This window comes from Peromyscus leucopus, chromosome 1, assembly GCF_004664715.2.
Source record: "Peromyscus leucopus breed LL Stock chromosome 1, UCI_PerLeu_2.1, whole genome shotgun sequence".
Taxonomy (NCBI): domain Eukaryota; kingdom Metazoa; phylum Chordata; class Mammalia; order Rodentia; family Cricetidae; genus Peromyscus; species Peromyscus leucopus.
In genome coordinates, this window is record NC_051063.1 from 32,007,506 (window position 1) to 32,019,909 (window position 12,404).

The 12,404-nt window shown below is 42.3% G+C and overlaps 1 protein-coding gene across 3 annotated transcripts in view; it reads right to left on the bottom strand.

Moving 5' to 3' along the window:
• Acsl5 (acyl-CoA synthetase long chain family member 5) overlaps positions 1–12,404 on the bottom strand; it is a 46,214-nt gene that overhangs the window by 6,311 nt on the left and 27,499 nt on the right. For all 3 annotated transcript variants that reach the window (XM_028875081.2, XM_028875080.2, XM_028875082.2), the window contains exons 6-14: positions 11,514–11,613; positions 10,402–10,580; positions 9,635–9,667; positions 9,500–9,551; positions 8,666–8,739; positions 7,823–7,900; positions 6,460–6,594; positions 3,275–3,409; positions 1,840–1,935 (exon numbers count right to left, since the gene is read on the bottom strand). In XM_028875081.2, coding sequence (XP_028730914.1) covers positions 1,840–1,935; positions 3,275–3,409; positions 6,460–6,594; positions 7,823–7,900; positions 8,666–8,739; positions 9,500–9,551; positions 9,635–9,667; positions 10,402–10,580; positions 11,514–11,613 — 882 coding nt within the window. The remainder of the gene's footprint in view (positions 1–1,839; positions 1,936–3,274; positions 3,410–6,459; positions 6,595–7,822; positions 7,901–8,665; positions 8,740–9,499; positions 9,552–9,634; positions 9,668–10,401; positions 10,581–11,513; positions 11,614–12,404) is intronic.

The following is a 12,404-nucleotide window of genomic DNA, read 5'->3' on the forward strand; positions in this document are numbered from 1 at the left end:
GATAGCAGTGTGGAAACCCCAAAGACCCATCACTGACTGGGACCAGTCTTTTGATAATGGACACATGTACAAGGAACATTCTCTGAGGGTAAGCCTCTATCTATTTTCTATTTTGTTTGTGATACATGGCTGGCAGAGTCAGCAAACTAGGCACACATTTGGAATGGGAGAGAAAATATCCACATCCAGATAGATGAGGCATAAATGAAAAAATGTAATAAATCCATAAAACTACCAGAAAATGTGGGAACAGACAGTCTTAAGAAATCTCAGAGAGTAGAATGGTTTATAGGAGCTGGAGAGATGGCTCAGAAGTTAAGAGCACTGGCTGCTCTTCCAGATCTAGGCTCATTCCCAGCAGCTCAAAACCATCCAGTCTCAGGGGATGCAGCAGCCAGCCTCTGAAGGCAACAAGCATGCATGTGGAAGAATACACATATACATAAAATTAAAAAAAATTTTAAATGTAAACAAAAAGCAACAACAAAAATTCTAAAAGGAAAAAAAGGAAAGGCCTGTCTCTGCAATTAAAAAACAACAATAGAAAACCATGCATCAATTGACCTGCATATCAATTCAGTTTTTATATTGCTATAAACAAGGCAAAAGAAAAAGATGAACTAGGAAAAAATGTCTAGCATAGCAGACATTAATTTTAAGCATATGAAGTACTCTTAGAAACAGGCAAGGGAACTAATCTCCCTTTGCCTGTTTTCTTTAAGGAACTCAGAGTAACCCATGGAAGAAATACAAGTGTCAGTGGGCAGAGAAGTTTGGTATTAATAAGAGGAACAGCATGAAATGAAGTATTTCATTTAGAAGCAACTAACTGACTGAAAAATCTTATCATTGTCAAGTGTGTGGGGAATGGTGTGGTGATAATGTGTTCCCCAATATATCATGCACCCTAATAAACTTATCTGGGGTCAGAGAACTGAACAGCCACTAGACATAGAGGCCAGAAAATGGTGGCACCTTTAATCATATCACTTGGGAGGCAGAGATCCATCCGGATCTCTGTGAGTTCAAAGCCACACTGGAAACAGCCAGGCATGGTGACTCACGCCTTTAGTCCCAGGAAGTGATGGCAGGAAGGTATATAAGGCGTGAAGACCAGAAACTAGAAGCTTTTGGCCTGGTTAAGCTTTTAGGCTTTTAGCAGCATTTCAGCTGAGATCCATTTGGATGAGGACACAGAGGTTTCCAGTTTGAGGAAACAGGATCAGCTGAGGAATTGGTAAGGTGAGGTAGCTGAGGCTTGTTCTGTGTCTCTGATCTTTCAGCGTTCACCCCATACCTGGCTCTGACTTTGATTTTATTAATAAGACCTTCTAAGACTTGTGTTACACAATGATAATTCAAGGATTACCCAAACATATGAAAAAACAAGGCCTGCCTGGTAATGTATATTAACATGCAATAGGCACAAGGCTAGCAAGATAGGTAAAGCCACTTATTCCCAAACCTGGAGACTAAATTCCACCCTTGGGACTCACATGGTGAAAGAAGAGAACCAGAGTTCTCAAACTGTCCTCTGACTGCCACACATGCTGTGGCTGTGGGTCATCTGAGTGCTTTCTGTAAGCTGTGGTGAAACCATCAAATGATGCTAACTCCTCTTTGTTTGATAACGAGTGTGCGCTGGAGCATGAGGCAGTGGGCATTTTGGAACACTGATTCCATTTGTGTGAAGATTCCTATGTTTGATGCATGAAGAAATGAGTGGCAGGGTTGGGTATTTTGTCCAAGATTTGGGGTGACCTTCTTTTCAGTACTTTTCATTTACGATTCATTTTTATTTAAATAGTGTGTGCCATTGATGTAGAGGTGGAATCTTACCGGACACCCCATCGCAGCCCGGAAGAATGTCAAGACTGGTGTGGAGATGGGGGCGGCTCCAGTGATCATGAGGCGAACCTTCCCACCTAGGCCATCCTGTTTGGTAGAAACAAAAAGAGCTGGTGAACCTCCATTCTTGGCTTCATTTTCCTCTACTGCAAAATGGGTGAAATCACATGCCCAGCCATCTGACTTGGTTGGTTTATAAGCACTTACACTACAGCCTGACACTCTGGAAAATCACTTAAAATGCCATGCCACCTATTAGAGTCATCGCCAACCGAGCCTGGGAGACCTTCCATGTGTTTTTGTTTTTAAGTTCTTCAATTTGTGTCACTTATAAAGCCAGCGAAACAGATTCAGACAACAATACAGAGTGCTCACACCCACATAGAAGCTGCTGTGTGCTTTCTCGCTTCTCTTTAGTGGCCAAGTTGCACAAGAGTGATCTCCAAAGGTCACAGCAGCACTGAGGAGGTGGCACAGTGGGCGAGGCGCCTACCATGCCAGCATGAAAACCAACGTTCACACTCAGAACTCAAATAAAGCCTGAGGTGGTATTGTGTTCCCCAAAATATTGTGCACCCTAATAAACTTATCTGGGGTCAGAGACAGAACAGCCACTAGATACAAAGGCTAGAAAATGGTGGAACTCACACCTTTAATCCTAGTATTCCAGAGGCAGAGATCCATCTGGATCTCTGTGAGTTCAAGGCCACATTGGAAACAGCCAGGCTTGGTGACACACGCCTTTAATCCCAGGAAGTGAGGGCAGAAAGCAGAAAGGTATTTAAGGCGTGAGGACCAGGAACTAGAAGCTTTTAGCTGGTTAAGCTTTCAGGCTTTTGAGCAGCAGTTCAGCTGAGATTCATTTGGATAAGGACTCAGAGGCTTCCAGTCTGAGGAAACAGGATCAGCTGAGGAACTGGTGAGATGAGGTGGCTGCGGCTTGTTCTACTTCTCTGATCTTCCAGCATTCACCCCAACACCTAGCTCTGGGTTTGTTTTTATTAATAAGACCTTCTAAGATTCCTGCTACAAAAGCCAGATGCTGTGGTGCACACCTGTAATCCCCATTCTCTTCTATGATGAGATGGGAAGTGAACGTAAGAGAATCCCCACAAGTTATCAGGCCACATGGTAACTTCATGTATGCAGCAGTGAACAAGAGAGAAGCGTGGAAGGTGAGGCTTGGCATCTGAAGTTGTCCTGGGAACCTTACACATACACCATTGCACACGCTTTCCCCACCACCAACCACGCCCAAACACACACACACACACACACACACACACACACACACACACACAGGAAAAGGTGTGAGTAGGCATAGAAGCTCTAGGATGCTCTCTAGTTTGGGTGCCCCTGAAACCTGAGAGGAGAGGAGGATGCTGAACACCAGCCAGGCCTGGTGTCCAGGACCCAGTCAGCTTACTTGGATCTTTGAAAAGACCAGCTTGTCCCACAAACTGTCCCGCCGAATGATGCCATTTTTTACTTCGTTGAATTTGCTGATAATAGCCAGGTTCAACAAGAACTTCTTCAAGGGTGTCTTGGCTTCATTTTGTACCTGGAGGGTGAAAAGGCCATGTGTCAGGAGCCAAGATGCTGACTTCTTGCTTCAGAAGGAAGCAGCCCACACTCATGAACTAGGTTGCTTACTAATACGCCCACAGAACTGTGGCCACACTCGGAAACGAGCGAAGTTACTACACAACGCAGGGCCCCAGACCTCACACACTCCCGGTCCTGAGAAACGATTTTGATAACTGAGATAAACAAAGCAAGAAAGATGGCCACACCACCACTGGTTAAAAATCAGATAGGAAATCACTCCACAGGCCTGATCACCCTGTGGCTTTTGACTTAGTAGCCCGGAGAAAGGTTTGGGAATCTGAGTTATTTGTTTTCTCCTCCAACCCCCAGAATCTGACTTTTAAAACTTAGAACCACCTTTCCTCTCCCTTGCCTCAATGACATTTTCACATCCTCCAAATCTGGAGAATGACCGTCTTTATAACAAATGTCCTTTAGCCACATCATACAAAATCCAACAGAAATCCCTAATGACATCTTTCTCCCCTTTGAGCTTACACACTTAATATCATTTTTCCCAATCCATGCTATTTTCATGACCCTGTCATTGTAACTTATTTATCAACCACACTCCTCTATGAGAAGAGCATCCCCATGTGCAGCCCACAGGAACCTCTTTATTTTCAAAATTAAAGCCTAAACTCTACTTCAACCTCAGGACCTTTCTATACTGAAAGTTGCACTCATGGACACTGGAGCTCTTTCCAGTTCAAAATGTGCAAGGTGTCTCCCCTGGCTTGTGCTTCCTCTTACAGGTCTCAAACAGCCGTGGTGTTCATCCTCACCTCCCAGCTCAGGCTGTGGTCCAGGCCGTGAGCATCTGCTCAGGCTTGTGACATCATTTAGCCACATCTCCCCATCTGATTCTGAGGTACACTAAATGCTGCCTACATCATGCTGGCCTGATGCCTCTCTGTGTTGATATTGTGTTCCCCAAAATATTGTGCACCCTAATAAACTTATCTGGGGTCAGAGAACAGAACAGCCACTAGACATAGAGACCAGAAAATGGTGGCACACACGTCTTTAATCCTAGCATTCCAGAGGCAGAGATCTGTCTGGATCTCTTGTGAGTTCAAAGCCACACTGGAAACAGCCAGGCATGGTAACAAGAGCCTTTAATCCCAGGAAGTGATGGCAGGAAGCAGATAGGTATTTAAGGCATGAGGATGAGGAACTAGAGCCTGGTTAAGCTTTTAGGCTTTTAGCAGCAGTTCAGCTGAGATTCCTTCTGGATGAGCTTCCAGTCTGAGGAAACAGGATCAGCTGAGAAATTGGCAAGGTGAGGAAGCTATGGCTTGTTCTGCTTATCTGATCTTCCAGCACTCACCCCAATAACTGGCCTTGAGTTTGTTTTTATTAATAAGACCTTTTAAGATTCATGTTACACCTCTCTTAACCACAGACTGCTTGACTTTAACAATCACAGAACTAGCTCTCCTGATATCACCTGCAAAAAGCTATGACTGAAATTCATCTAATACAAATTTTTATTTTACTAAATAAGCTCCAGATTCAAGTTATTTATTATGTATTAATATTTCAAAACATTTCCTCTCAAAAATAAAAAAGTTCAATAACACAGACAAAAACCATAACAACCCTAATGATTCCACAGTCTGATAAGGAAGAATTATTAACAGTGCTTCCAGTGTCTACACATCATCTCTGTTCTAGATCACTGTCCATTCTTAGTATGGCTCAATTTGGCCTCTGGTAAGACTGAATAGCAATATCAGAATCAGAGGTAAAGCCTGAAGCATATGAATAATGGCATTAGTTCTTTGGGCTCAAGGTCTATGGAATAACATGTACTGTATTATATTGCCTGGCTTCAGATCCTAGCTCTCAATGGCCAGTTGCAGAAATTAGCCAATCAAAGATTTAGGTGAAAAACTGAAAGCAAGGAACCCATCATAGACTACTGAGGTCATGTCAAAAGGACATATAAGAATTTTATGGGCAAACTTGGAACATCAAAATGAATGACTAAAATGGATGGAAAAAATACAAATATAAAGATAATGAGTTTGTGATAATAGAAAAAATTCTCACTGCCTATTTGAGGATTTCTGGGGCATGAATTCATTATATTTATGAGTGATAAATGAAGGGGAGAATAAAAGAGTTATTGGGTCTTTATGGTAGAATGTCAACTAAAGAATATAAAAGAAACGAGAGTTAGAATTAGGAAAACCATCATTTTGCAACCTCAGTGAGTAGTACTCAGTGATGGCCGAAATTACTAAGTGATAGTTTATTCTGGTCCTTTTTCCTTATTTGCTATGGCTGGGAAAAATTTTTAACATCCAAGGCTCTGTTTCCTCCTCATCAGAGTTCTGCAAACAAGCATGATTTACTATTTTTTCTTATATTTTTGGTTGTGAGCCTACCCTTTAAGGGCTGAGCCATCTCTCCAGCCCTACTATTTTTCTTAAAAGGGTTAAATAACCAAAAAAGAAAAAAAAAAAAAAAAAAAAAAAAAAGCCGGGCGGTGGTGGCGCACGCCTTTAATCCCAGCACTCGGGAGGCAGAGGTAGGAGGATCTCTGTGAGTTCGAGGCCAGCCTGGACTACCAAGTGAGTCCCAGGAAAGGCGCAAAGCTACACAGAGAAACCCTTTCTTGAAAAACCAAAAAATAAATAAATAAATAAATAAATAAATAAATAAATAAATAAATAAAATTTAAAAAAAAAAAGGGTTAAATAAGTGAACACATCTGAAATGTCGGCCTTGATCTGGCACCTCAGCAAAATGCTGTATCACCAGCACATGCCAATCAGAGTAAGAACCTTCCAGTGTGCTGGTTAAAAATTGAGGTGCTTCCCCAAGTCTGAGTGCAGTTATTCCTCAGATCAGCAATATTATCCAGACAAAGGGGGATATTATGGCTTCTCATGGTTGTAGTTGTAACTCAGCTTATGTCAATACTTGTTGGGGCTGGATTAGAGGTAGAATTAATGCTTGTCAGGATACAGTCTCCCAGGGCTTCTCACTATAATCCCAAAAGAACAGGGCTCATACCTTATCATACACCCTGTTGAGGAGTCGAGGCACTGTGGGAAACACTGTGGGCTTCAAAGCCTTCATGTCATCAGGTAGCAACCGGATATCTCCTTGGAAGAACCCAACTTTGCCTCCACAGGAAAATATGACAGCCTGAAACAAGATGGGAGACAGGGCTCGGAGCCATGGATCACTGTAGGTGGGGCCTATCTCTGATGGAACTAAGACAATAAGCTGAAATCCACAGGCACTTTCCTCTGCCTGTCACCTGCTTCTGACCAACCCAGATACCCAGGTATCTCCAGGAGGCTCCCCCCAAGAAAGGATGGAAGCATTACTGTTGGGGTGGCAAGACAGATAACAAACTGTGACACTGTGGGTCCCACCCTCAGGCTCTACTACAGTTCTGTGTGCCAGTCTCAGATACTACCCTTCATAAGAAACACTCATCTTTTGGCGCTAAGAAAATCTGCTGCCAGTTAAAAGAGAAAAACATGCCTTCAGATAAGACCATCCCAATTTGAGAAATGCTAAAATGTATGTAAAGTTTTATTAGAATCAATGTGGCGTTTTGTACATTAACCAAACATACTCTGGGTAAAGAGATCCTCAAGGCAGAGAGAGTGAAAAGACCTCCCTACCACAGGACCTGTGGTTTTGAATGGTCAATACTTCTTTTATTCTCAAATCGGCTTTAGAATGGCTAGAAATTTTGGAGACCATTCCCAGAAGGGACACACACTGTGCCTGGCAATACCACCTCACACTCAAGTGAGGGGTAAAAATGCTCCTTGGGGATAGCTGGCCCTTGATCTAGATCAAATGTTCCTTCCCTGGCCCCTCTGGACACTTTTTTCTCTAACCCTAGATCCTCTCAAAATGCTAACCAATGCCGGGTGGTGGTGGCTCATGCCTTTAATCCCAGCACGCAGGAGGCAGAGGCAGGCATATCTCTGTGAGTTCAAGGCCAGCCTGGTCTACAGAGCAAGATCCAGGAAAGGCACAAAGCTACACAGAGAAACCCTGTCTTGAGAAACAAACAAACAAACAAACAAACAAACATGCTAACCAACATAGAAGTAAAAAAGAAGACATAATGTCTAGTGAGTCACCTCAGGATTAAGAAAAGACAGACAGTATGCACCCTGTGAAGCCAGGAGCAAGTATTAACCTCCTTAGGCATGCAGAGTTACTACATGAAGGACCTCAGTAAGTCAGGGTGCTACCATGATTAGGACGCAGGATCCAATGGCATGCCTGTGCTTGATTCACTAGAGAAAGGACTAGGCCTGTACTGCATCTCTGGCTTTTGAATAAATGTTGGACCAACAAGTCAGAAACCCCCTTTCCTACCTGCTAGACAGACACACAGGACACTCACCTGAACAACCCTCTCAAACATATGAGCCAAGGGAAGGTAGGATATGCTCACATCCTCGGGGGTGGGATGGAAGATAGGCTGTGGATGAGGGAACAAGGAAACAAGAGTGGATCCATGTTAGGTTTCTCTTCCAACAGAGATTTTAAAACCACCATTCTGTCTCTTCTCTGAGTAAGCCTGGCTGACTGAAACCATCCCATCTAATTGAGAGAGTGGTAGGGTAGGGGGAAAGTTGACATTTTGGCATCATCTTCAAGAGTCTTAAAATCCATAGCACATAAACACCTCCCTGTGTACTCAGTGTATCCCACAACCCGGTATAGTCTGTAACCACTGATTGCTTTGAACTACATGGAATATGGGGACTTACAGGAATCCTGAATGGCTGAGGCCTGACATGTAGTCCTGAAACCATGTCAGTGTTTTCCATACCGAGGTACTGCTGTGGTTCACATGCAAAAGGCCCCGTAAGCTCATGTGTTTAAACACTTGATCCCCGGATGATACTGCTGTTTCCTAAGGTTGTAGATCTTCTCACTTCCTGTCTACTGGTTCTCGGTCCACCAAGATATGAAGAATCCCAAGTGTGCATGCCTCACAAACGAGGCTGCCTGACAACATGCCTTCTCCCCCATGTTGGACTGTAACTCCACAAACGTGAAGCCAAAATCAGCCCTTCCTCCCTTAAGTGTCTTCTGTTGGGTGTTTCATCACAGTGATGAGAAAAATAGTACAGATATTTACCTATATTTTCCTTCCTCTGCTCCATCTAAATTCCATAATTACAAATCTTATAGCTGACTCACACTTTAGTGAGGGCCTCATTTTTGACTGACCACTGACCTCCAGCAATCTGAGAAAAGCAGCCATGTTTGAAACAACATTTTGATGGGTTATCATAGCTCCTTTGGGGTCACCTGTAGGAAATCAGGGGCGAAGAGAAAGAGCCTTAGTGTGCTAATTGGTAAGCTCTGGCTTTGAAAGAAGCTAAATTCCATTTGGTTCCTTTCTAGAGACAAACGTTTGTCCCCTTGCTGTAGCTGTCTGTAGATATATATGCCTCTGCTTAGGAAGGATTCATGGCCCTGGAAATCCTCCACTCACTGTGTTATTGACCTCTTCCTGATACAGCACAGCCACAATCTCGGATGACAAGAGTCGAAAAGAAAATCACAAATAAACCCTCCTCGTGCTGTTCACATGTTTAAGACTTTATACCGAAGATCACCTTACAATACTACTAATAAACTTTATAAACCAGGAATATCGGAATGGACCACAATAAATACAATTAAACCTTCTACTAAATGTTGTTAAGCAAGGACACAGCCATCTGTAGAGAACCATCACTGAGTAACCCTGGCTGAATGAAACCATCTCAGTGGTGTATTCTAGAAAACCATCCTAGTAGTATGTCTAAATTGAACAGTGGAAGGCTAGAGGGAAAAGTTGACATTTTGACATCTTTAAGATTCCTGAAATCCATAGCATGTGAATATAGTCATGTGTATTCAATGGAGTCCATTTCCTAAGCTTCTGTTTTTCTATCTGGGAATCCATTCATAAATGCCTCGGTGCAAGCACCCGGGGACAGGGCTAGTGGCAGAGTGTGCTCCAGGGACTCGAGCCTTGTTTTCAGTTCCCTGGGAGCTCTGTCAAGATCTCATGGGCACTGACCTGTGGTCCCACTGGTGAAGCAGATGACACTTAGGTTTTCTGGGTTTGGAGGCTGGAGGAGAAGAACAAGGGTGTTAGTCTGCCATAAGCTCAGGGTGGACTTCTGTGAAACTCAGGTTCAGGAAGAACACTTACCACTGGCTTCTTGAAGTTCTCTTTGCCTAGATTCTACATGCACCGGAAATCAAGAAGAAGAAAGGGTTGTTGAGGATAGACAAACTTATGACAAACTCAGCTCTCTCTTTCCCTGTTCCCAACTTCCCAATTTCCAACCTGGATTGGGTCCATAAGCCAGTGTTGATGTATAATGGAAGCACCAGAGAAAAGTACAAAGTTTCTCAAGAATGTTAATCTAAAGAAGGTGAGCTCAAATGTCCAAACTTCTCATCATTCTCTCAGAGTTTAGTCTTCTAAGACCATAATTAAACTTTTCTTGGATGATATAAATAGTAAACATGGCAGGATTTACACTATGCCAATCACTTTGCTGAGCAATTCACACATACTAATTCATTTAACTCTTGCCAACATGTCTGTGAGATTAGGGCCATTTTAATACTCAGTTTATATAGCTAGGGAGAGATGTGCTTCCTAACAGATGAAGGACTAGAATGAGAACCAGGCAACCTGCATCAGGGGCCAGATGTATAATCATCCTTGAGTTCTCTCTATCCATACATTCTCTGCTCAGAAGTGCATACATCTAGCCAAGGAAACGTGTCCACTTCTGTCATGAGTTTTATAGTCATCTTGAAAAGATTGTTCTTCAAGCTTCTGAGTCTGATTTATGTCATGCATGCCATCCCTGGACAACAACAGCCCATATGCTTTTGTGTAGATGTGCTGCAAGCTGCTCATAATGATAAATCCACTATAAGCTGCAAGCCATTTTTGACTCATACCTCAGCATCAGACAGGGATAATACTTCAACCCCACACTTCTCTCCTCTTTTCCTGAGGTCGTCATCAAAGGGGTCCATGAGGATGACTGTCTTCAGGCCTGGTGTAAGGCCCTTCTCCACATTTTCTATTAGCATTGTTGCTTTTTGGGGTGTATCACAGATGACTACGGGGATATCAGCTGAAAACAAAAACCAAGCCAGAGGTCACCAACCTACTCTGCTAAATGCATGACTGCTTTGCAAGGGGGTGGGGGCAGATTTGAAAGTCAAACCCAGTAGGTCCCTGAATGAGATTACATCCGCAAATGAGATTTACCGAGTTCAAGCCAAAATACTCTATTAATTATGAAAAATGAAAAGAAAAAGAAAAAGAAAAAATGAGTTTAACTGAAAGACAAGCCCCACCCTTTTAATGTTGCTGACACATTTTAGTTTCTAGAACTATGCAAATCCTTTTGTTTAAGAAAACTCAAACACTTTCTGTTAGGGCTCATTCCTGCTGGTGTGCTTTGCAGAGCAGATAACCCACGAGGAAGCAGAGTGCAGATGGAATGTTTAGTAGACAAACACTTCATGATTCTAAATTTCATCATTTTCTCTGATTCTTATGGTCACAGATAGAAAATTCTATCTGTTATTCAAACAAATCTCCTCAGTCTCAATGCAAAGACATAAAATACTCCCTTAGATATGTGAAAGGGATGCTGCTTGCCAGCTGAACTTGGACTTGTTTCTCTAACAATGGCAGTTTTCCTCTACATATTCACACGCATATTGGTGCATATTACTTGGATCTACTGACTTAAGCTTTCAAAGGATGGGAAGGAAACTCTGCAGTTGTAGTGTGACTTGAGCAAGCCTATTTTGTGCAGACTTTTAGTCCATGTCTTGTCTCTAAACATGTTACTATCCTATGCCATCTTAAATAATTTCGCTGAACCTCTTATCTAAGCGTACCTTCGTCTCATAGGAATTTTTGTAGTTTCCATGTAAATGATATTCTAAGTACTATTATATCAGAAAAATAAGAAAAGAGAAAGAAAAAAAACTAAATTGAAGAATTACTCCACATTAAGAAAAAATAAAGTTATAATGTAATAGCAAAGTTTTACCCTTGTTGATGACATATATGATGGCTTCTGCTCCCAAAGTGTCATAGAGGGGGACAGCTACCATGGAATATGTGTAACAGGCCAACTCAGAGATGACCCACTGCAGAGAAAAAGATTAAGGTGAGACCTAGAAGATGACTTTGAAGAACATTGATTCAGACATTCAACTAACAAATACTTATTTGATATGTTAATGTTAAAAAAAAAAAAAACTTTAGGAATGGCCATAAGGGCTATCACTGATCCTGCTATAAGGGATATAAACGAGCTAAGGTATGCACAGAAATAACCACCAAACTGAGGTAGACCAGCATACAAAAAGAGAGTGGCCATTCCACCCATAAGAGATGGAGTAAGGTCACATGTTCTTACTGAAGCTCCCAAACTGGGGTACACAGTGGTTTTCGGGACTAATTTAAAAAACTAACTGAAGCAACTGGACCTAACAAATACATGGGCTCCCCCCAAAAAAATCTCTTCCTGGGGACGTCAGGGCTAATGATTTTATTGTAACTTGGGAAGAAGATTATTTCCAACCATCTCAGTGTATAGCACCTGCTTCTAGCTCACTGTGCAAAGATGGTGATGGCCAGATTCAATAGCCACGGATGCCTTGGCTTACCAGGCCAAGTACAAAACACAAATTCTAGTTCTAACACTGACTTATCCCATTCTTCAACACCTTCAAGATTTTACGTAGTCATCTTTCACACTGTCTTTATTTTCCTCATCTGAAAATCAGACTGACTTAAAATGTTCTGCACAGAAGTAGGAAATACAAGTCCAACTACTCAGACTAGTGTAGCAGACATTCAGCAGGGATTTAAGGAGGCTCTGAAGCCCCACTCTTTGACTAGAACAATAATATGGAATCTTTAAATAGCTTTGTTA